The 22949-nt window shown below is 39.9% G+C and overlaps 2 protein-coding genes and 1 pseudogene across 3 annotated transcripts; 2 read left to right on the top strand and 1 right to left on the bottom strand.

Moving 5' to 3' along the window:
- Nucleotides 1-950: 950 nt before the first annotated feature.
- Nucleotides 951-8275, top strand: kyat1 (kynurenine aminotransferase 1). Of its 2 annotated transcripts, XM_034036763.3 has the most exons (14): nt 951-1096; nt 2224-2346; nt 2985-3043; nt 3146-3296; nt 3747-3896; nt 4038-4124; nt 4261-4386; nt 4817-4937; nt 5342-5418; nt 5909-5998; nt 6087-6273; nt 6535-6614; nt 6714-6800; nt 7631-8275. In XM_034036763.3, the coding sequence occupies exons 2-14, from the start codon at nt 2266-2268 to the stop codon at nt 7688-7690; spliced, it is 1356 nt and encodes a 451-aa protein (XP_033892654.3). In that variant the 5' UTR covers nt 951-1096; nt 2224-2265; the 3' UTR covers nt 7691-8275. The 2 variants fall into 2 exon arrangements, with proteins under 2 accessions (XP_033892654.3, XP_058842896.1); XM_058986913.1 differs by lacking the exons at nt 951-1096; nt 2224-2346; nt 2985-3043 and having other exon boundaries at nt 3195-3296; nt 3730-3896.
- Nucleotides 8276-8649: 374 nt separating this feature from the next.
- Nucleotides 8650-13197, top strand: spout1 (SPOUT domain containing methyltransferase 1). The gene is made up of 12 exons (XM_034036737.3): nt 8650-8766; nt 8975-9014; nt 9486-9617; nt 9799-9958; nt 10316-10405; nt 11008-11057; nt 11433-11563; nt 11807-11879; nt 11992-12090; nt 12198-12300; nt 12436-12583; nt 12908-13197. Exons 1-12 carry the CDS (start codon nt 8722-8724, stop codon nt 12962-12964), a joined length of 1128 nt encoding a protein of 375 aa, XP_033892628.2. The 5' UTR covers nt 8650-8721; the 3' UTR covers nt 12965-13197.
- A 338-nt stretch (nt 13198-13535) lies between these two features.
- LOC117422084 (endonuclease G, mitochondrial-like) lies at nt 13536-22049 on the bottom strand (annotated as a pseudogene).
- Nucleotides 22050-22949: the final 900 nt, after the last annotated feature.

Consider the following 22949-nt stretch of genomic DNA (forward strand, 5'->3'; position numbering starts at 1 on the left):
TCTGTCACCAGCTGCAGTGCAATATGGTGAACACATGAAAGATTCATTTCTGACACACAACTCCCCTTTGAAATGGACACAGACCCATTGCAGGCTGTAAAAACAGGGGTTTCATAAGCGAGGCATAAAATGATGCTTATAGGCCTGCAATGTAGCTCTGCTGTGGGTCTGAGTTCCATGTGCCTTTACATAAGAGTGCCCAGAAGTTCAACAACACATATTGAGTTCATGTATTTAGGTTGTGTCTCATGCAGACCCTACTAAGTCCATTGTGTACAACAGAGGCAATTCGTTGGTTCTCCTGTGTGCTGCAGAACCTGATAGCCATTTAACCTAAAATCACTTATTAGTATTTTTGCATCCTCAGCATGTGATTACACACATTAAAAGGCAAATGCAGAGTGATACATGCACTAATCAGTAGTACAATTCTCTGATCTTCAAAAATAAAGAATGTAAAATAATTAAAATATGAAATCAATACGGTTATGCAATATATTGCTATTATTATTTTATTATTACAATTGTGTTGAAGACACTATTTAGCACCTTGAGTGCCAGATACTGCCAGGAGCCAGTGTGGCAGAACACCAGGCGCTCTATAGCACATTATTAGTATTATTGTTATTGTTGTTATTGTTCAGTTTCCAGTTTTCAAGTAGCCTACAATTAAATGGAGATGTAATTACATATATTCTTCAACTTTGGGTTGCGTGGATTCATTTTTGCTGCCCTGCTAATGGCTGATATCCACTTTGCCCTACTGTCTGGCTCGTCACACAGGAGGGCAAAGTTATTCTCTCTTCTGTTGGTGCACCCAACAGCACACATCTGGCATTGTAAAATCGAGTGTTTCTTTGCCTGCCAATGCTTTTTGACAGCCAGTATGGCCGCGCCGTGCTGTGATGACATCACATGAAAAAAAAAGTCAATTGAGTACCGCCCCAACAAGGAAGTCTGTAACAGCTGACCAGAGTAGACACAGAGCCACAAATCGTTTCTTTGTAGAAAATTACTCCAGCGATTACTGACTGCATTTAATTTGGTATAAAAGCTCACCAGTTAGAAACATTCTCCATTGTTCAACAACAACAAGGTTAGTGCAGCAGACAGTTCTGCAGTTAGGGTGTTTTATAGTCACGGGGTTTGAGTTCGCTTGGTTTGTTTTTTTAACTGAGGTTGTACGGCAGAAAATGGTACGCTGTCAATGCTGTGATTGATTACTGCACGAATCACTACCGTCAAGACACATTGTAGTTCACCCACAAAATCGTATATGTTTACAATTTTAGATAACCCAATTTGTTGTGCATCGGTTAAAGTAACGTACATATTAATAAAGGTTAAGGTACACTTAACTCGCACACTCAAAAATAGAACTTCCTGCCAAATTTGTGCACGTTAAGCTTTAATAGGTCATTTTAAACAAATAAACTGAAGAAAATACAGAAATTATGATTTTATTTTGATGAAATATAGGTTAAAACGTTACTGTGTATTACCTTTAGTTCAGGGCGGTGAGCGTCGGTGTTAAAATAATAGTATAGTTTGCAATTTCACTCCACGCCATAGCATATGCAATTTACACCTAACCCCTAAAATGAAACCCTACATCTAAACCTAACCTCTACCCCTAAACCAACCTCTAAACCTAACCTCTACCCCTACCCCTAAACCTAACCCCTACCCCAATCCCTAAACCTAACCTCTACCCCTACCCCTAAACCTAACCTCTACCCCTACCCCTAAACCTAACCCCTACCCCAATCCCTAAACCTGACCTCTACCCCTACCCCTAACCAATCCCTAAACCTAACTGTCACTAGCGTGGAGTGAAGTTGCAGCTGTATTTTGTTTTACTGTATTTTTGTAAATAACTTTAGATTATTTTTTTCTGCATGTTTTTTTTCATTAAATTAATATAATTTAGGTAAAGGCTAAGAAATGTGGTAGAATGATGTGTTTTTGAGTGTGTGAGTTCAGTGTACCGTACCCCAAATGGGCCAAACTCGGTACACCATATCCCTTTCAGATATGCATTTGCACATGCCTGGGCAACCACGTTTTAACCAAGAAAATGTATAGTAGTGTAAAAGCACAGACTTGTAGTCATTTAATTTGCACACAACAGTGTCATTTTTTTCAGGGGGTTACTTTTTATTTTGCTTTATTCTTAATAAAAATGCTATTTGGTTTGTAACTCCAAATTCTGTTTTCTTTTAGTTGTATGCAGTTGCAGTATAAACATCCTGTGCCCTGACTGGAATGCTCAGAAGAACCGTACAGATACTGACTGGAAACTGTGTAAAGAGCAAAGCATTTTCAAACCAGTTTTACCTAAACAAGGTATGACAAGAAGATATTATCCTTCGCCAACCGTTTGTTTAGCCCATGTGTTTTGCTAATATCGGCGATGAGTGCATTTCTTTAGAACCTGCATTTCCCCATGCAGCATTTCAGCACAGGCTAGTAAATTATTATTTTTTTAATTTTTCATCTAGAATTTTAGGATTGAGACATAATTAAAAACATTGAAAAAAAAAACTATATAAACATAACTTTTATTTAACATCATGTAATTAAAGAAACTACAAAATGATATCGCAAAAGTTGACCGGAAGCCGTAATAGCAGTACAGTATTTCATATTAGATGTCATAATGTCACATTTTTTAATTTCTCAGTTTTTCATTAAGTATATGGAAAACTGCAAAGCGGTATGTAATTCAATATGTTAACGTAACATTATTCAGCAGGTTTCATTCGACTTTACGAAGCAAAATGAGTTGATTCTATAGGGGGATGTAAAACATTTGGCCATAGCTGTAGCATGAGATACAATTTTAGTGATACTGAACACTGCATAGACTTTACAACACTCTTGTTGATTCAAGATGCTGTCTCCAGCCCTGTACATTCAATTCATAACCATGTGTGTTTCTAGACAGTCACAAACCAAGCATACCCTCTCTGTTTCTTTTTCAGAGGAGAATGTCACGTCAGCTGCACGCTCGCCGTATTGAAGGAGTGGAAAAAAATATTTGGTAATTCTCCTTGTGGATATTTTGGAGATGCGCACGGTACTACTGTGAAACAGACCACGATGCATGTTGATGACAGTTCTCTGTTTCTCTCACCACATGCAGGCTGGAGTTTACCCAGCTAGCTGCTGATTGCAAGGCTGTGAACCTCGGCCAGGGGTTCCCAGATTTCTCCCCTCCAGACTTTGTGAAGAAAGCCTTCGTACAAGCGACTGGGGGAGAAGATTTCATGCTGCACCAGTACACCCGGGCTTTTGTAAGCACAGTCCAGTGGTTTCACTAAGTGTCCAGGGGACAGGAGTGCAATTCTATATTGGAAAGGTGCACAAGTCCAGCTGTACCTTGCTAATAGTTTGCTATGGACTGTATTGTCGTGATCTACATTTTATGTCCTGTGTTTCTCAGTTTATAATTCTTTTCATGTACTTACTGTATATGCTTGTCAATGCTATAAATTCACTTCCTGTGTTTCAGGTAATAGGAACCCTCCCGTGCCTTGCACTCACGTTCCATGTTGCACATGGGAAACTATTACCTTGAACACAGGAAGTGATTGGTGAAGTACTTCCATCAAACCTGTATACTGAATCAAAAATAAAGAATATAAAAAAAATGTAGATCAACAGTGAACATGGGGACTGAATGCTAAATAAAGGACGTGTTTTGTTTTTTAATTCTCTGGTTGACAGTGTCCTTGTCACCACAGGGCCACCCTGCTCTGGTGAAGATTCTGTCTCAATTCTTTGGAAGGATCATGGGGAGGCAGATTGACCCTCTAGGAAATATACTGGTCACAGTGGGGGCCTACCAGGCTCTGTTCTGCACGTTTCAGGCACTGGTGGATGAAGGAGACGAGGTGAGCATGGCTGGAAGAAATTCACTTTATGAAAGTGCTTGAAAAAGGACATATCCTGGACCAGCAAGCATGATAAGTAATGATCTAAACTAGGTAGTTTGCACCATAGGTACCTAATGCATCTCCTTCTATCCAATGCAGGTGATACTTATAGAGCCATTTTTCGATTGTTATGAACCGATGGTGAAAATGGCTGGGGGCCGTGCTGTGTACGTGCCACTGAGACCGGTAAGTACGGTGTAGCCAGAAGATTTCAGATTTCAGATTTCAGAACAGACTTTTCCTGTTTCTGCTATAGGTAGTATTATTGTTAATTCACCCTGGTGTTCAGTAATCCTCATCACAAACCTTGTTTTTGTATTAGAAAGCAGCGCAGGGGGCCGCACTGTCCAGCAGTGACTGGGTCTTGGATCCTGAAGAGCTGGCTAGCAAATTCACCAAACACACAAAAGCCATTGTTCTGAATACACCAAACAACCCACTGGGAAAGGTAATGAAACATCTCCTGATAATGAACTATGTAACGATCGAAATAACATGACAGATATGTACTTTAACACTGTTAAGTAAAACATCTGTTTAAAAAAAAAAACATTTAGTAGTTTCCTGTATTAAGAAATATGTGAAACAATTATGAATTTGTGGCTCATCAATATATATCATAATGCATATCATTCTGTGACCTCATGATGTATTGCATCTTGTAGTGGAAACCAAGGTGATCCCCATCTGCAAAAGCTTGTGAGTCACGGACCAACAGCATTGCATTACTTTATCTTGCATCGAAGTAGCTCATCTGTTTGTATCATGGTGCGTATTGTACTGTATTTCTTTTAACTGGGTTATCCCCATCACTGAATGTCCTCCTCAGCACCGCAGCCTCTCACTGCTGCCTGGGTTCTCTTCTCTGTCTGCTCCAGGTGTATAAGCGAGAGGAGCTGCAGGTGATTGCAGACCTGTGTGTGAAACACGGAGCTCTCTGCATCAGTGACGAGGTGTACGAGTGGCTTGTTTACGATGGTGCAGAGCACGTTAAAATAGGTGAGAACTGTCGTCCTTTTCACTTGGAGGAAACACACACATTTCAGGCTTCTCTTTGTACCTGCTTTAGCGGTTTGATTTGATCGACCGCTCCGGGATAAACTACAGTATCAACGATTGACCCAGGGATTACCCCTATGAGTGGTTAATGCAGTCCAGGTGGATTCCCTGGTTCTGTACAAAACAGTTTTGTTTTTTTTAACATCGCTTTTTTTTTTCTTATGCTTGAGAGGTGATTGAGTTACGCAGGAGGCTGTATCGTTGAATCTTTGTGTGTTTTTTTGATGAAGCAGCTTGGGATGTCGGCATGATAAGTCAGGTTTGTTGCTGCTGCTAATCAAGTCCAAGGGGTATGGACACTGTATAAATGTTATTGCTATTCAGCGGGTTGTCTCTCTGCCTAGCCACCCTGCCTGGGATGTGGGAGCACACGATCACAATCGGAAGCGCAGGGAAGACCTTCAGTGCCACAGGATGGAAGGTGAGAGAAACTAAAAGTGTACTTAAAAAACAACAACCATTTCAATAAAAAGGTAAACAATAACACCGTAAACTGGGGAGCTTCAGGACTTCTGAAATACAAGAGCAAAAGTGAGCTAACAATTGACCATCACTAGCCTTTCAACCCATTTCAATGCTGTTGTCACCGCTAGCCACGTGCTGTTCATTCTGTTGTGAGACCAGAGTGTTGAGAAGTCTGCAAAGTAAAAAATAACAGTATGAACTTCACTCAAATGAAGGTATGTAACTGTGATAACCACTGACTTAGGGGTTGATTTGATCAACCTATACCCTGAAGGATAAGACACAGCTGGATTTTTTTTCTGAGCATTTGACAGCACTGGAGAATTGCCCTGTATTGCATCTGTTTAGTGCAACCCTAGTGGATTCCCTGGGACTGGACCATGCTATTTAATTGATCCATTATACCCACTGTTCATATAAGAATTTGTTTCCCACTTGTGTTTCAGGTTGGTTGGGCAATGGGCCCTGATCATCTTCTGAAGCATGCAAAAACAGTCCACCAGAATTGTGTGTATCATTGTGCAACAGCAGCCCAGGTAAGGATGACTCGAGAACTCGGATGTTAACAGGCTTTGTTATAACTGGTCCGGGGACGGTAAAGTTTTTGTTTTGTGTCTGTCCCAGGAGGCTGTGGCCCACGGTTTCCAGAGAGAGTTGGATTGTTTTGGGAAGCCAGAGAGTTACTTCCTACAGTTCCCACGGCAGCTCCAGCAGAAACGCAGCCGCCTGGCACAGAGCCTGCTCGCTGTGGGGATGCAGCCCATCATGCCCGAGGGCGGGTACTTCCTGATCGCAGATATCTCCACACTCAGTCAGTCTTCTTAACCCTGTCTATCTATATGTTATGAAATGGGAATTCAGGGAGAATGCTGCCAATGCTAGTTAGAGACGAGGGAGTGGATTTTAAAGCTCCTGGTAAGAGCTTTAATCATGAAGCATCTAAAAAGCTTGTTGCACAGCAACCAATCCGGACAGAGAAAACTTTCCAAATCCAGTGGAATCCAGGCTAACCGCTGTCTTGTTTGTTTGACTGCAAGTGGATCTTCCCTTTAAAAGCTGCTTTGTTTTCCAGAGGCAGACCTGCAAGACTCTAGCGATGCCAATCAGGAACCCTATGATTACAGATTTGTAAAGTGGATGATAAAGAATAAGGTGAGTGCATACTCAAAGCAGGTCCCGTTACTTTGGTCCTTTGTTATCATTTTGTTTTTGTCGACTGCGTGGTTAACTCTTACTTCTGATGTCCCATAGGGTCTGGCTACAATCCCAGTGTCTGCCTTTTACAGTGCCGAGCACAAGAAGGACTTTGAAAACTACGTCCGGTTCTGTTTTGTTAAGGTAGGTTTGAAAGGTTTCAAGCACGCTCATACATCTGGTCTCAAGATCCTCTTGTGTTCTGTGGGCATTCAGTGAGGCCTTTATTTATAAATGCTGATTCTCCACAGCTGCACCTTGCCATTGGGGTCCGAAGTTATCTTATTGTGCATGTTACAGTAAAGTATAATAAAAAATAAAAAATAAAATCATTGAAGGAAATGCAAAAAATCTGCAATGTTGCTATAGTGTTGTTTTCGACCAATTTAGCTGCACCTCAGCGTTACATACAAAAATGAAAAAATGCGTTAATCAAACTGCAGGGGGTGCTGTGGGCTTTCTTTTAATGATTTAAATGACAAAAGCTTTTCTTTAGTGAATTGCAGTAGAATATTAGGAATCCTTTTTGAGCTGTCAGACACCTACAGCGTGTTCACAAGAATTGTTTCTTGTTTTTTTAACACAGCCAAAGTTTTGGGGGGGGGGGGGGGGCTCTGTTCAGTCACGCCACAAAGAGTAATGAGGCATGCAAATTTAGATAGCACTCCTTTTTTAACCTTGCCTTTTTTAAAATTGTTTTTTATTGTTCATTTACTGTAAATGCCTAATCTTAACTTCTGAGGTAAGCTATAACAAACAAGAAGTCCAGATGTTTGGTAAATGCTTGTATTGCTGATGCTTTCAATCTTTTTAAACAAGAACATTATTAAAACTGTATGGGGCACCGTTTCAAGACCAGGTACCTGAAGAATAGGTTTAATCAAATTTTAAAGTCATTTTTAAATCAGTGTGTCAAGCATTGTTCTCCTTTTTGAAGCTTGGCTTTTAAAACGGTTTGTTCTTGAACTCCTCAGGAGGACTCCACACTATGTGCAGCTGAGAAAATCTTGAAAGAATGGAGTCCACAGAAATGAGCACCACACTGGAGGGCATGGCCAGTCCCACTGCCACATCTTTAAAAGGATCTATCTAAAGCCTGCACACTAATGTCAGCCCTTCTGCATCTATAGTGATTTCTCACTCTGCTCTTAAATGCTTCCACCTCTTTAAAACAGGCATTGGTATGCACTGTATTAAATTCTGTTGATTCTGTTTTGCACATAGACGCACCTTTATGTGAATCATAAAGAGAGCTGTAATGAATGGCAGAGAGCAAGCCAACCCCTTCCATCTGCCATCTGTAAATGCTAAGAGGTGCATTTTAATGAGAGTGGATGACATTTACATTATCACTTTTCTTCTGTGTGCCAGCCAGGATTTCAAATGCCACTTTGGTTTGGTTATGTACTATCAATTGAGTGATTTGTGTACTGCAACTGTTTTCTTCCCAAGTGAAGTTTTAATCGTTTTAATGAAACCTGCACCGAAATTGTTTTATGCAAAAAAATAAAGCATCAATGAAGTGTCCTACATGCTGTATTTTGTTTTAAAAATGGTTGTGTTATTAATATGTGAATGGCTAGCAACAAAATATTAAAGGAGGGGTATTGTTTTATTCAGTGTGCTTTTTACTTACTTTTATTCTTTACGCAGCCTGTATCTGCATAGTGACATACTGTAGTGTCATCTTTTGATACTATAAAAACACTGCTGTCAAAACACTGTGCCATCAAAACACTGTTTTCATAGATCAGTTTCGCAGATCCCGTTCGCATAAACCTGGAAAAGAAATGTCTGAATTGGCTGCTTTTTTAAACGGTTATTTTATTTATTTATTTACTCCAGACTGAAAACACATTAGTGTCCTCAAGTGTGTTTTATCTATGCCTTTAGTGTAGGTCAAATAAGGCCACGCTTTAAATTCAGACTAGCGTTTCCCTGCCCTTCGCCTCTACTGTCCAATCAACCCTGCTTTTAAACACGAGTTTCCAGTAAATACAGGAAGTACAAAATACCGGAAGTGGAACCAGCATGGTAATTTCTGGTTGTCTAGCTCTGTTTAAAGATGGACGAAAGTCCGCGACTGAAGAAGCAGAAAATTGCAGAAAAGGTAGTTATTTACAAATACCAGCGTACAAAAACCACTAAACAGTATATTCACATGAGGGTTCCAAAGTCTTATAACAGGACGTGAATGGAAAGAACGTAAATGAATGTAAAATATGCAAAATTGCAGTCGTTTTCAAAGAAAGCATCTCCTGACAAGCAAAGCAAACTGTACTATTCATCATAAAGTCGTATGTTTTATTTCTCCTCAGGGCCAAGAGAAGGTTGATTGGAAAAAATGGAAAGCAGAAAGTGAGTACTTTTTAATTTGATTTTTTTGTTTTTGTGTTTTGTGTTTCAAAACTAGATCTAAGAACTTTAGACATGCGGTAACTTTAAGAGCCCTAATTGGGAATACATTTTAAACATTAGAATAACCTAAAACAACCAAACGAGCAAGATGGGCTGAATGGCCTCCTCTCGTTTATAAACTTTCTTATGTTCTTATGTTTACTATGAGTTTAATAAAACACATCTGTGCTTGTTACCTATACACTGTGGCAAATCAAGCTTGCATTAAAACCTGGAATGGGTGAAACTGCTATGCTAGGAGTCTTATTACCAGCCCTGACGTCAAATTGACACGGTGAGCTGAAACGGTATAACTGCAAGTGCTAAGATTTAAATCGGTTTCAAAATCTCTGCTTGTTCTAAGTGTCTCTCCTCTGAAATGCCAAGTGTGAGTGTGTTTTAAAGCCATTGTAAATTTGGTTTGAATTGCAGGAAAAGAGGAAACAAAAAAACTAAAAGAAGCAACATTTCTAAAGACACTGGAGAAGCAGAAGAAGAAGCAGAGAGAAGAGGAAGAGGAGGAGAAAAAAAAACAGTTACAAGAGGAGGAGATAAAGAGGAGAGGTAACGTTGCACCTCAACACTGCTCATCAGCAGCTGGAGAACATGATGCTGTTAGCTCCGTTGCAGAACTCAACCAGATGTTAGAGCTTTCTGCTGTGTGACATTGTATTTAAAAAAAAAAAAATCCAAAACATTTTTACATCTTTCTAATAAGTTCTTATTTTCTGTAATCCGATCGCAGGCCGTCCGTACACAGTCAGCATAGCATTGCCAGGGTCAGTGCTGGACAATGCCCAGTCGCCTGAGCTGCGGACATACCTCGCTGGACAGATAGCCCGTGCATGTGCTGTCTTCTGCGTGGATGAAGTTGTGGTGTTTGATGAGCAAGGGGATGATACCAAGTAAGCACGTACTGACCAGGGTCACAGATCTGACTGTGTTTCATGCATTATTTCAATTGCTTGTATGTTTAAAAACAATAATAAAAAAAAAAATGTGTATAAGATATGACTGTCGCCAGTGTACTGCTTTGTTTGATGTTAAAAACAATGTGAATGCCCAAGTGCTATGAAACAGGTGGTTCCTCATGCATAGGTCCAGGTGATTGAAGATAGATGGGAGGACCACTGTGCTGTATTTGAAACAGATGTTCCTCATGCAGGGGGGTTACAGTTTTAGGATTCAGGAATAGTCGAATGCAGGACTAAAGGGGTAGTGGGTAGCTGAAGGTTAAGTGACCCTGTTTTTTTGACTTCTAGGAGTGTGGTAGGAGAGTTCAAAGGGATTGGGAAGAAAGGAGAAGCCTGTGTCCAGCTTGCTCGCATTCTCCAGTACCTGGAGTGCCCACAGTAAGTTGCACATTTTCCCTACAGTTTTGGATGTGGTAAGAATATTAGGTGGGGGTGTTAAACAAATAATGGTATGTGCCTCACTGGCAGAATCAACAGTGTTAAAAATGTGAATGCCCAAATGCTATGAAATGTTTTGACATATCCATTACAGTTAAAAAGTGCACAGGTCTGCATGCTTAAAGTAATTGTAGCTAAGAAAATAATTTCATATGTCTTGTTCTTCGATCAGCAAGATACGTCTCAAATGTGCAGTTTTGAAAGAAACACGTAATAGCACACGTGTTTTCATTCCAAAACATCCCAACTTATTATAATGTGCTTCTTTCAAAACTGGATATTTGAGACATATCTAAAACAAAGGAAGTGCACAACCTGTAAGAGTTATTCTGTTAGCTACAACTTTATTTGTGTTGTAACTTTCATAATATGGTTTTGGCACATTTTGGAAAGACAGTAAAAGGACCAAAGCTTTCGTAAAAGGTGCTGAAAACGTTAAACAAACAGGCAATGTCTGAAGGGGTTCGATACAGCGACGGCTGCTTCACATGTGTACTCTTCTAAAGTGCTCTAATTTGTGTGTGTGTTTTTATTGTTGGCAGATATCTGCGGAAGTCCTTTTTTCCAAAGCATCAAGATCTACAGTTTGCTGGTAAGTTATATCTATCATTCGTTCATGGTCCGCACAAGGAGTTGCTTTAGCTAACTTCTGAATAATCCATTATTCACTCCTACATGTTTGAGAATAAATCTTAAAAACAGCCAGGCCTGGTGTTTTATGCCCTAAACAGCTTCACAAAGAAAACTGGGGAGCATCTTTTTAAAAGGTTCACACCAGCCATTAGCACTGAAAAAACATGACATGGACATGGAATTCACTCATTTAAAAGAAATAGTCAGGTGGGGTCATTGTACTTGGGAATATAAGAATGTTTTTGTGTTCTACTTGGGAAGTAAAAGAGGAGAGAACCCAAAAAAGAAAGATTGGAGTCATGACCCCTTTCAGCTGTTTAATGGTGTGTTCCAGGTTTATTAAACCCCCTGGACAGCCCTCATCACATGCGGATGGATGAGGAGTCAGAGTTCCGGGAAGGCGTGGTGTTAGACAGGCCCTGTAAACCAGGGAAAGGGTCCTTTGTTAACTGTGGAATGAGGAAGGTACGTTCACAAGGAGAGGAGGAATCAAATGATGGGAGGGGCATTAAAAAAAAATAAATAAATAAATAAATCAGAGGACCTCTGAGAATGATCTGGGATAAAAAATAAATGGACGGTTTGCATGGGACACAATTTCCCTGATGTTGGTAAAAATCCTGAAAGTACCTGTTTATGTGGTGATTTCTAGTACCGTGCAAATCGGGCTTTAGTTAATTAATTTGTATGTATTTATTTTTCCCTCAGGAGGTGCAGATAGACAGGCAGCTTCAGGCTGGTCTTCGAGTCACAGTGCGACTAGACAAGAGCCAGAATCCAGGTATTGTCCCTTTGCAGAGCTACTTCTGAGCAGACAGAAAGCCTCTTGCATACAGTTACCTGCTTTCTTCCCTTGCATCGTTTAGCTAACGTCTCATTCTGTGTGTGTTCAGAAAGCGGAGTTCAGAAGGGCAGGGTAGTGGCGCCTCATGTCCCGAGGACAGAGTCTGGTCACTACTGGGGCTACAGCGTCCGCTTGGCCTCTTGCCTCAGTAAGTGTTTTTGGTGCACGTTGCTCCTGTATAAGTCTGCTCATCACATCTACTACTTTCCATTTCTTTGTTAAGAAATGTACCTATCATGTTTTTTCTACGCACAGGTAAAGTGTTCACCGAATGCTCTTTCAAGGAAGGTTACGACTTGACAATTGGCACATCTGAAAGAGGCAGTCGCGTGGACAGTGTAACCCTGTCTCCTTTCAAGTAAGCTCGAAATTCCTGGTTTCTCATTAAACTCACACGATGATGCTTTTTGCTGTGCTTCTCTTCACAAATATTAAGCCTCTGATTGGGTTAACCGTTCTGTGTGCATTGAAAAGCTGCTCTGTTTCCTTGCAGGCATGCCCTGATTGTGTTTGGGGGTCTGCAGGGTTTAGAGGCCAGTGTGGACACTGACCAGAACCTGGACGTGACTGACCCCAGCATCCTGTTTGACCATTACCTGAACACCTGCCCAAACCAGGGCAGCAGGACAATACGCACAGAGGTACCACTGGAGACTACAGGATTTAGCAGAGGGCAGTCTCTATTTTAATGATAATAGAACTGTGGCAGATCTTCAAAATGTATAAACCTTATTTCACTGTGTTTTAGTTGTATAATTGAGCTGCCATTAAATCCCCCGGCTGTATCCATACAGAGTTAAACAGTGGCAGTATTTATACGGTGTAAATCCGGTACTGTTTAGATCAGTAAAATAAACACCAGTACATCTGTGCTGTTTGAAATATTGAATATTGCGACTTCATTAGTACACAGACACCTTGCATTCCTTCATTTAAATCCTGGTTCTTTTTTTTTTTTTTTTTAGGAAGCCATTCTCATCACTCTGTCTGCATTGAGACTGAAAATTGAAACAGCTGTTTGAAAAAATCTTCTTCTGCAAGATAACCTTTTCTTTTGTGAATACTCATATTTTTGTAAGGCAGTTAAACCAACTTTGTGAAACTAACTTTTTGTAGAAATATTAACTTGCAGCTGAAAAGCTAAAATGATAGATCACAGACTTTTTTCCATATAACTTCGAGTTCCGGAACAGTGAAGTCAGACGTGTTGGAATATGATTATTCATTAAAAAAAACAAAAAAAACAAACAAACAACAACAACTCTTGAAGTTGGGTGTCTGTTCTGCAGCGTCACTGAAGCTCAATTCATCAGATACCTCGCCATGAAGTCTGCAGAGTCCCCGTTTCTCAGGGTCTGTTTGAAAGGGTAGTCTATTTATCTAACATGCCTTCTCTACCCATAAGATGTGTTGTGTATGAACTACTGTGATGAATATATGGCCTTGGAGTGCTGTTTAAAATGTGTTCCACTGTGATTGACATTGGTCTGCCTCTCCCAGATTTGATACTTTACAGCTTATACACATTCTCATTGGCTCAGACACCTTGTAAAAAAAAATAAATTAAAGTTTAAACATGAGTTTCACCACAATATTCATTTATAACATGTTTAAATTAAGTCTGAGAAATTACAGGAATAAAAATTACATGTTTAAAGAATTATTTTATACAGTAGGGTCAGACTCCAATACATGGTACCGACAGACACTGACATTTATTCAAGTTTATCTTTATCATGAAACCTTATTTTATTAATATTTTAAAATGTTTGGTATCTTATACACATCTTTCACTTGATGTATATTTAAGAATCTTGACAAAAACAGTGCACATCTGTTATTTTACTGAAAATTAATTTAAACCTTTAAAATACACTTGGTGTGTTTTTTTTTCCTTGCATGTTGGAAGTACAGATGCTCAAAATGCAGGTTTTGCATGTTGGTATCAATAATTACACTACAAGAAAAAAACTTTTTTTTGCTAAATGTAAATATCTGTGCATTCAGAATGCATTACTTCATTATATAAAATGTGCACGTTCGAGTTTCTCAAATATAAGACCCTCCAATCCAAAATAAGCATTTTAACTACCCACTGCACCTTGGAGTCGATGTCAGGATATGCAACATGAACAGTTTGTGTTGGAAGTGCACACACTTTTAAATACAGTAATTACCTTAATCCAGTGTTTTACCACAAGCACCATGTTTAATTTTTTATTGCGTCTAAAGTCTTCTCAAAGAGGGAATCTGTTTTACCTGAGCATTTTTCACCTTGGTTTCCAACACTGTTACGTCGGTAGATGTGAAACATTGCGTTCACTAAAACAAAGACGGAGAATAGTAGGCTGGTCATTGAATAAAACTGTCAATTGAAAATGGCATTTTTGTTTTAGATACGTTACATAAATTAATAATTTGCACAGTTGATAACTAAAGAAATAAATGCAATAGTCATTTTTAAAATTGACTGTGCGTCTAAATATATATTTCTGCTTACAGGCACATTACACCTGCAATGCAATCACATTAAAAAGATCAGTGACTTTCTACTCCGTGCAGATCACTAAAGAGCAAGAGCGCCTATAACATGGAAGTTTTGCATTGAGCAATTGTTTGCTAATTTTTAAGGTTATTTTTTTAAATGCGGGTGCCATCTTTCATTACGCTGTTTAACATTACCAGACGTTACAAATACGATATTGTTTCAAGATTGCATACATAGGACTCAATTATATGTTGGGGAAAAAAAAAAAAAAAAAAAAAGTTAATTTGTTTAACTCTTCCCTAATGTAGTTCCATGAAAGGTTGAAATATTTTGGTATCCTCCCTGCTCATTTCCCCCCTGCGGTGAAGCGCTCCAGCGGAGTCTTCTCATCCACTGGGGCGTTGGGCATCACGTAGGACCGCAGCTCCACCTCGCCGCTCCGCTTCTCCAGGATGACCACCTTGAAGAAGTGGGTGGGCACCGCCACGTTGTTCTTCCCGATCACCTGGTACTTCACGTACATCTTCCCGTCCGCCTCCGTCCTGCAACACAACAAGATCGGCTCCATTTCAGCCAAGGAGAGCAGCAGGACTGGGAAACTGGGCTTTATCGTTTAACTACAACACAACAAGACGAGTATATACAGAAGAAAACGAACATTTAGATAAACTGATCTGCAAAAGTATGCTAGGAAAAAACTATTACTCCCAATGTATAGACATTGCGCCTGCAAGCAAAATTCATTTCAGAAACCCCTTTGTCTCACCTGGGCAAATAAAGTGGGCCCGTGCACACAAACACGTTGTGGTAGTGCCTGGTGAGGCTTCAGCAGTACTTCTCCAAGCCGCTCCACGCCTTTTGATTCAAATGAGGATTCTGGAAAATTATACCATAGGTTGGTTCCACTTGTATACTGTAAATGGGTCTCGGGATTTTTAGCTTCTTAGAATAGGTCACAGTATTGTTGGTCATTGATCCCGTACAGTAACATTAACAACTCTTTTTTTGTGTGTTTTTGCCAAGTTCAGTTTTTACACCAATCATAAGTTGTAGGACAGGATATATAATACTGGATCAATTCCCTTATTAGCCTCACGAAAATATAAATGCAGTGTATTTGAAACTTAAATATTTTTTCAGTTATGTTTATGCATGCTAGGAGTCCATAGTTATTGCAAACAAAATAATATCAGTAAAATAGTCTTGTGTACCAATTTACTTTTATGGTTACAAGGACTTAACATTAGCTGTCACTAACTAACATACGTGTTGTACAGTCTTAAGAGACTAGTACAAATATGAATTAGTATTGTAACACACATATATGTATGGTTAATACCTGCGGTGCTGTGTTACTGAGGTAGAAAGTCTCGTCCATTGCTTTCTGGTTCCACTTGTGGTTTGCGGCTGCCGCTAGATGAGGTATAGGAGGCTGTGTGGTTCAGTGGTTAAAGAAAAGGGCTTGTAACCAGAAGGTCCCCGGTTCAAATCCCGGCTCAGCCACTGACTCATTGTGTGACCCTGAGCAAGTCACTTAACCTCCTTGTGCTCCGCCTTTCGGGTGAGACGTAATTGTAAGTGACTCTGCAGCTGGTGCATAGTTCACACACCCGAGTCTCTGTAAGTCGCCTTGGATAAAGGCGTCTGCTAAATAAACAGATAATAATAATAATAATGACACAGGCCCGGTTTTTGGGATGGAACCGCATAACAGTCTCGCGTTTTGATTGGTCCATGTCTGTCACATGAATACGTCGTCACACGAGTGGAAAAGCGTGCAGGCATTTTTAACATTGTGATCAGATAGAGAGAGTGTTCTGCTTTCCACAACCTTACCATTAAAATATAATGTGGTATTACACTGTACTGATATTACAGACTATGAGGAATTACTTTATATAAATTATCATGTTATGCACGAATGTAAGAATTGGCTTTCTGTGGTGGTGTACTTTTTTCTTTCAAGTAGCATATATCTATAATAGTTTTTGCGATATATTTTAATATAAAACATATACGCTATTGCAGTTTTGTTACAGGATACATTAGTTTATCTCTAATGTAATCACAGTTTTACATATAGACTGCCCCTGTTTTCATTTACGTCGCAAATTCTGGGCCGCTTTACTTTTCAGATAATGTCCCAAATTCTGGGCTGATTTGGTTTGCAGATAACATCCCCAATTTTGGGCCGCTTTGGTTTTTAGATAACGTCCCAAATTCTGGGGCGCTTTGGTTTTTAGATAACGTCCCAAATTCTGGGGCGCTTTGGTTTTTAGATAACATCCCAAATTCTGGGACGCTTTGCATTTCCGAATTCAGCCCAGTTTTGGGGAATCAGCTGACAGCCGAGTTTCTAAGGCATGCATGCACAGTTTACCATAAACTGGACCGTTAATTCATTTAAGAGTACATGAATCAAAGTTAATGTATTTTTTACTCTCCTCAGTAAACATTTAGGAACATGGTATACCAAAAAAAAAAAAAAAAGGTAATCTCATTTGCTTATGTAATGTCCATCAATATATAGTGAGGCATAGGGGTTTATCAGAACTTCTGGGTTTAAGAGACCAGTGCCCTTCAACAACTTCAAATAAATCCTATTGTATTGTATTAGTCAGCATTTCTCTTATCTATTCCTGATCATTTATACTGTAGGTCAGGGGTTTTCAACCTTTTTTTGAAACTGTACCCCTTCTATCTGGAGGTTTCAGCTCGAGTACCCCTTTACATTTTTCGCTCGACTGAACGGTACCTCAGTTACAATAAAATGGAGAATAATCTGATCACCCCCCCCCCCCCCCCTGTTTATTTAATAAATCTGGGTGACAAACTGCTGGTTTAGGACAGAACAACAAACAGTAAGCTTAATTCTTAAAACTTTTAACTACAAGTATTTGGATGCACAGAATTAAAAAGACAAGTATTGGGTTAGGAGCACACCTATTTTTTTGTAACTTTGACGGCCTTTTGTAAAAGTTTGAAGGCCTTTTGATACCCAGCATACACTGCAATACCCAGCAAAGTTATACACTGTTATTCTGATAGCACAGCAATTCAAATGAAGTTTGTAATTGGTTGTGTTCCTCAAATACACAATAAAAAGTGATATTTACAGGGTATACAGTTATACAGCGATACAGTGGTTTCGGACATCTAAGAACAGGTACTGCGAGCATCTGGATTTATACTCAGAGGTACTCTGTAGCCTCCTGGGACATTCACAGCTTGTTTGACACCCTCTTGTAGTTGCCCGTTTCTGCATATAAAGCAAAATGCTGTTTGTCAATCTCTCTTTTTTCTTATAAATCAGTCTTTGCAAGAATCATTCCAAAAACACTTGAATCAGTTAGGCACTACCAGTCTGACACTACAGGCCTTTAAATTGCAGTACCAATTTGCAAGTTGCTAAGTGGTTGCGCTCCTCAAATTTGCACTGCAAAGTGATATCTTAAAGAATAGGGTATATAGTGCTTTTTTTCGCCTCCCCTCGCTTTTGGTGCAAAACTGTGCTCCGATACACTCAGGCTGATACTGTGATCACAAAACACTTGGAATGGACTTAAATTGGAGCTTCTGTACTCTTTTTTAGATGCACAACAATCTTAGCTAAAGAAAATGGGTTCCTTCGAGTTCGTAAGACCCACGACCGCCATTAGCTGAGCCTTACCCCGATGGTATTTTTATAATGGGATTTGCCATAGGGAAGGGGGTGGTCTCTTATCGTACCCGTATCTCCACGACCCCTGGGCCAACAAACTCAGAAGGACATTCTTTGCGTGCACAAGAGTCTTAGCTAAAGAAAGACATCAGCCACGGGTTCAAACGACACCCCACCGCCAGATGGTGGGCGTTGCCCCAAAGGGGTTTTATAATGGGATTTCCCATAGACATTTTTCAGGGTGCTGTATCTCAGGTTCCGGGGGTCCCCAAGACTTGAAAATCGGTATGGAGGTCCACCTCGGGGCCCCTGTCGATCCCTCCAAGTGACGTGTCCCCAGCTAGAAAGGACACCAGTTTAGACTTTTTTTTGCCAACCTGGAGCTCAAAAGCTATTGGAAATGCAACCTTGACATGCCATCATGCTGAAAATGTGAAAATTTGTTGAAAATGTAGCATTTGAAAACGGGTGGCTCCCTGTGAAAGAGGGCCCCCAGACATGACCCTAGGAAGTTCAACCCGGTTTCTAGGCCTCGGGGTCATGGAGATATGACCCCGAAAAGGGTAGTTTTTGGACATTTTTGACAGGGCGTATCTCTGGTTCTGTGGGGGTTAGGAACTTGATTTTTTTTTGCGTTGGGGCCCCATAGGGCCCCGCACAAGGAGTCACCATTTTCATGGTTCAAATGCCAGGACGGCTTGGCAAAGTGAATTTTTTCGTCATGACATGAGTTTTTGGGTGAACCACCACACCTTTTTAGGGGGTGGTTTGGGGTGCTCCCCTGAGTCTATATCACTTTGAATGGTGGTTCTACGTGCTCGGGTTCGAGAGATATGCCTGAAAATGTGTTTTATAACACTGCCATAGACATGAATGGGGCTGAATACCCGAAAATATATTTTGCAAAGAATTGCTACGGTGGGTGTATGCGTGCAGGGGTTGCATGGTGGTGTGTGCGTGCAGGGATTGCATGGTGGTGTGTGCGTGCAGGGGTTGCATGGTGGTGTGTGCGTGCAGGGGTTGCATGGTGGTGTGTGCGTGCAGGGGTTGCATGGTGGGTGTATGCGTGCAGGGGTTGCATGGTGGTGTGTGCGTGCAGGGGTTGCATGGTGGTGTGTGCGTGCCAGGGTTGCATGGTGGTACACGTGTGTGGAGGGGAATTGGAGTTCAGGTTTTGCGCACAAGAGGGGCGGGAAAAAGACTGTGAAGGGTAGGGTAAAAAAAAATTACTACAATCATTTATTTTCACTTTCGACTCCCAGTCTCCTTTCCCTCACTTTATGATTTTATTTTGTGATTATTTAATTATTGTCAAAATAAACGGCCTTCATCTACTCACAGTTGCAGTCTCATTTCTGTCCAAAAAGAACCTGAAACACTACAATATATTGATGGACGTTACATAAGAAAACGAGATGTCCTTTTTTCGGAATACCATGTTCCTTCCCAAAAATGTGTTTTAATATTAGCCTTTAATAAAGGAAAACGACTGCTTAAATTAATTTTCATGTATCTATTTCAGTGCAATGTAGTTTCTTCATGTAATAAGAAATACGTTTTTTAACATTTACATTTTTGTTTTTTTCATTAAAAAAAAAAAAAAAGATTTCTGGGGAGAGTAAAAAATACATGAACTTTGATTAATGTACTAAGGGTTACTCTCAAATGAATTCACGATCCAGTTTATGGTAAACTGTGCATGCATGCCTTAGAAACTCGGCTGTCAGCTGATTCCCCAAAACTGGGCTGAATTCGGAAATGCAAAGCGTCCCAGAATTTGGGATGTTATCTAAAAACCAAGGCTGCCCAGAATTTGGGACGTTATCTAAAAACCAAAGCGGCCCAGAATTTGGGACGTTATCTAAAAACCAAAGCGGCCCAGAATTTGGGATGTTATCTGCAAACCAAATCAGCCCAGAATTTGGGACATTATCTGAAAAGTAAAGCGGCCCAGAATTTGCGACGTAAATGAAAACAGGGGCAGTCTATATGTAAAACTGTGATTACATTAGAGATAAACTAATGTATCCTGTAACAAAACTGCAATAGCGTATATGTTTTATATTAAAATATATCGCAGAAACGATTATAGATAGCTACTTGAAAGAAAAAAGTACACCACCACAGAAAGCCAATTCTTACATTCGTGCATAACATGATAATTTATATAAAGTAATTCCTCATAGTTTGTAATATCAGTACAGTGTAATACCACATTATATTTTAATGGTAAGGTTGTGGAAAGCAGAACACTCTCTCTATCTGATCACAATGTTAAAAATGCCTGCACGCTTTTCCACTCGTGTGACGACGTATTCATGTGACAGACATGGACCAAGCAAAACGCGAGACTGTTATGCGGTTCCATCCCAAAAACCGGGCCTGTGTCATACCTCATCTAGATGGCCCCTATCGAACCCACTGCCTTTGTAGTCCCAGTTCGTGGCCCGGTGATAAACGTGGACCGAATCATCCTCTTTAAACTCGCTGCACTTTCTATCGGACTCTCCCGTCAGGTTTGGGATATTCAGCTGTTCTATCACCCAATGCGCAGTTCTGTTCCTTGGATCATAAGATAAAACGTAGGATTCTCTGTTCTTAATATGAGTCAGGGCTGGAAACCCGTACTTCATGATTTCCGTGGCTCTTGCGGTTCCGACCTGACCCGTGTGGTACTTGCTAAGGTCCGTTGCTGCGTCCACATTCGGAATCGGGATAATCGGGATTCGGTTATAGATGTCGCTTAATGGTTCACGAATAGGGCTCTCGTTGGCTTTTTTTTAAACCCACTAAACCGGCGCCTATGCCTGTTCCTAGAGACAAGGACACTCCAGACACGAGCCATTTCGAGTTTAAAATCCGGTTAATTGTTTTCATACAAGTAGGGTACACATGAAACGAATATATCTTAAATAAAAACAAGAAGAAAATAAATTTACCACATAGTTTAATACGCCAATACAAACAGCAACACACTCGTGCTACAACAAAAACGGAAAAGGCGCATTACATTAATGACGAGTTTGTATTTAAAAGGCCAACGCCAGAGTATGAAGACGACGTGGTCAGTTTCTTCAGAGAGGACAATAACTGTTTCATAACTAATTTTTGCTTCATAAAGTCGAATGAAACCTGCTGAATAATGTTGCGTTAACACATTGAATTACATACTGCTTTGTAGTTTTCCGTCAAAAAAAAGATGAAATACTGTACTTCTGGTAGACTTTTGCGATACATTTTGTAGTTTCATTGATTACATGATGTTAAATAAAATATCTAAATTATGTTTATATGTATTTTTTTTAAAAATTAGGTCTTAATCCTCTCTTTTCTACTTTCATCTGAAGACAGACCTCCCAACTCTTGAAAGCTTGTGATTAATTATTGTTTAGTTAGGTATGTGCACTTTCAACACAAACTGTGCTCATATATCCTGACATCGACTCCAAGGTGCAGTGGGTAATTAAAATGCTTATTTTGGATTGGAGTAATGAATTTAACGCCCACCCCCGGTTGTTTCAGTGACTCACTGAAGTCGCTCTCCCATGCTGAAGTACAGTGTGGCGTTCTGAACAGAATCGCAGAGATGCGCGTTCTTCGAGGGCTGCTGCGTGACGTCACTCAACCCCACCCGCAGCCCTCTGTACAGAACACTGCTGAATAGATTCGAGAAGAGGAAAAGAAACAGAAGCACACTAAAGATAAGCCTCCAAATAGACTGCTTATTCATGAATCGACACGGCTGCACATTACATTTATACAGAAATAGTTGCACATCAATGTTTCAGTCTCGGTCTTACAGCAAACAAACAAATGTCCAATACAGTTCCCCAAAAAATAACAAAGACATCCAATAGAACAAAAAACGCTCTCCAAAACAAAAACGGAATGGCCATTCAAAAATATTTGTAATCCAATATCCAGCAGGAAAAAAAAAGGATTGATCTCACCCGGTCATAGTGAATCCGCTGTGTAGCTCCTTCAATTCATATCCCGCTGGAAATCTCATAAGTTTGAAACCTATATGTGTGTAAAAGCAAGCAGCTAAAAGAAATGATCGGTATTTTAATGTAAAGACGCACAATAACCTGGAATCATTTTATACAAAAATAAACTATTTAACATTCATTCAATTTACAATAAAAATCCAAATCGCTAATTTATCCAACTTACTATATATATATATATATATATATATATATATATATATATATATATATATATATATACATGAGACAATAACTAGTAACAATCAAATGATCAATATTCCGTTTAAATAATAATATCAACACAGTCTTCTGTAATCTTGCTCAACAAAAGACATTAAAGTCGAATCCGGTATCCTCCACAATAGGTTGCATGCCATTTGCGATCGTCTCAATAATCAACCGTGTTGTTTTCAACCCGAATTTGATCACATTTCCTAACATCTCGCCTGCATGGCTGGGCCCTACCTACTCCACGCTAGATCAAGCTACAGCCTACTAGAGTGCAGACATTGGGTGCGTTCACGGAAATCATTCTTAGAAGATAAATTGGTCAGATATGCACAAAATCTGCGCAGAATGATTTCAGTGAACGCAGCCAATGTCTGCGGCCGACTTCACAGTCTGTGCATGGACAGATTTGGTCTAGGAACTTAGAAGAATCAAAATATGGAGACGGAGTTGAGATGGTAAGCATATTGAAGTTCTCCAATGTTATTAATATTTCTCACCAGATTGGATCCTTTGCCGCAGATAATTATATGAGCTGTGTGAGCGTGATGCCGTCAGTCATTTGAACGTCACACTTCTATGAGAGTTGGATTTGTAGTGCTGTCCACCACAATTGTCTAATATAGACATTTCAAAATGAC

Source organism: Acipenser ruthenus, chromosome 15, assembly GCF_902713425.1.
Source record: "Acipenser ruthenus chromosome 15, fAciRut3.2 maternal haplotype, whole genome shotgun sequence".
Classification (NCBI taxonomy): domain Eukaryota; kingdom Metazoa; phylum Chordata; class Actinopteri; order Acipenseriformes; family Acipenseridae; genus Acipenser; species Acipenser ruthenus.

Bases quoted from the DNA above. Each gene is read 5' to 3' on its own strand.
- kyat1 (XM_034036763.3), top strand. From the start codon at position 2,266: ATGCTCAGAAGAACCGTACAGATACTGACTGGAAACTGTGTAAAGAGC. The intron at 3,897-4,037 runs GTGAGCATGGCT...TATCCAATGCAG, and splicing joins TGGTGGATGAAGGAGACGAG to GTGATACTTATAGAGCCATT. The intron at 4,125-4,260 runs GTAAGTACGGTG...TTTTTGTATTAG, and splicing joins TGTACGTGCCACTGAGACCG to AAAGCAGCGCAGGGGGCCGC.
- spout1 (XM_034036737.3), top strand. From the start codon at position 8,722: ATGGACGAAAGTCCGCGACTGAAGAAGCAGAAAATTGCAGAAAAG. The intron at 9,015-9,485 runs GTGAGTACTTTT...TTTGAATTGCAG, and splicing joins GAAAAAATGGAAAGCAGAAA to GAAAAGAGGAAACAAAAAAA. The intron at 11,880-11,991 runs GTATTGTCCCTT...GTGTGTGTTCAG, and splicing joins AGACAAGAGCCAGAATCCAG to AAAGCGGAGTTCAGAAGGGC.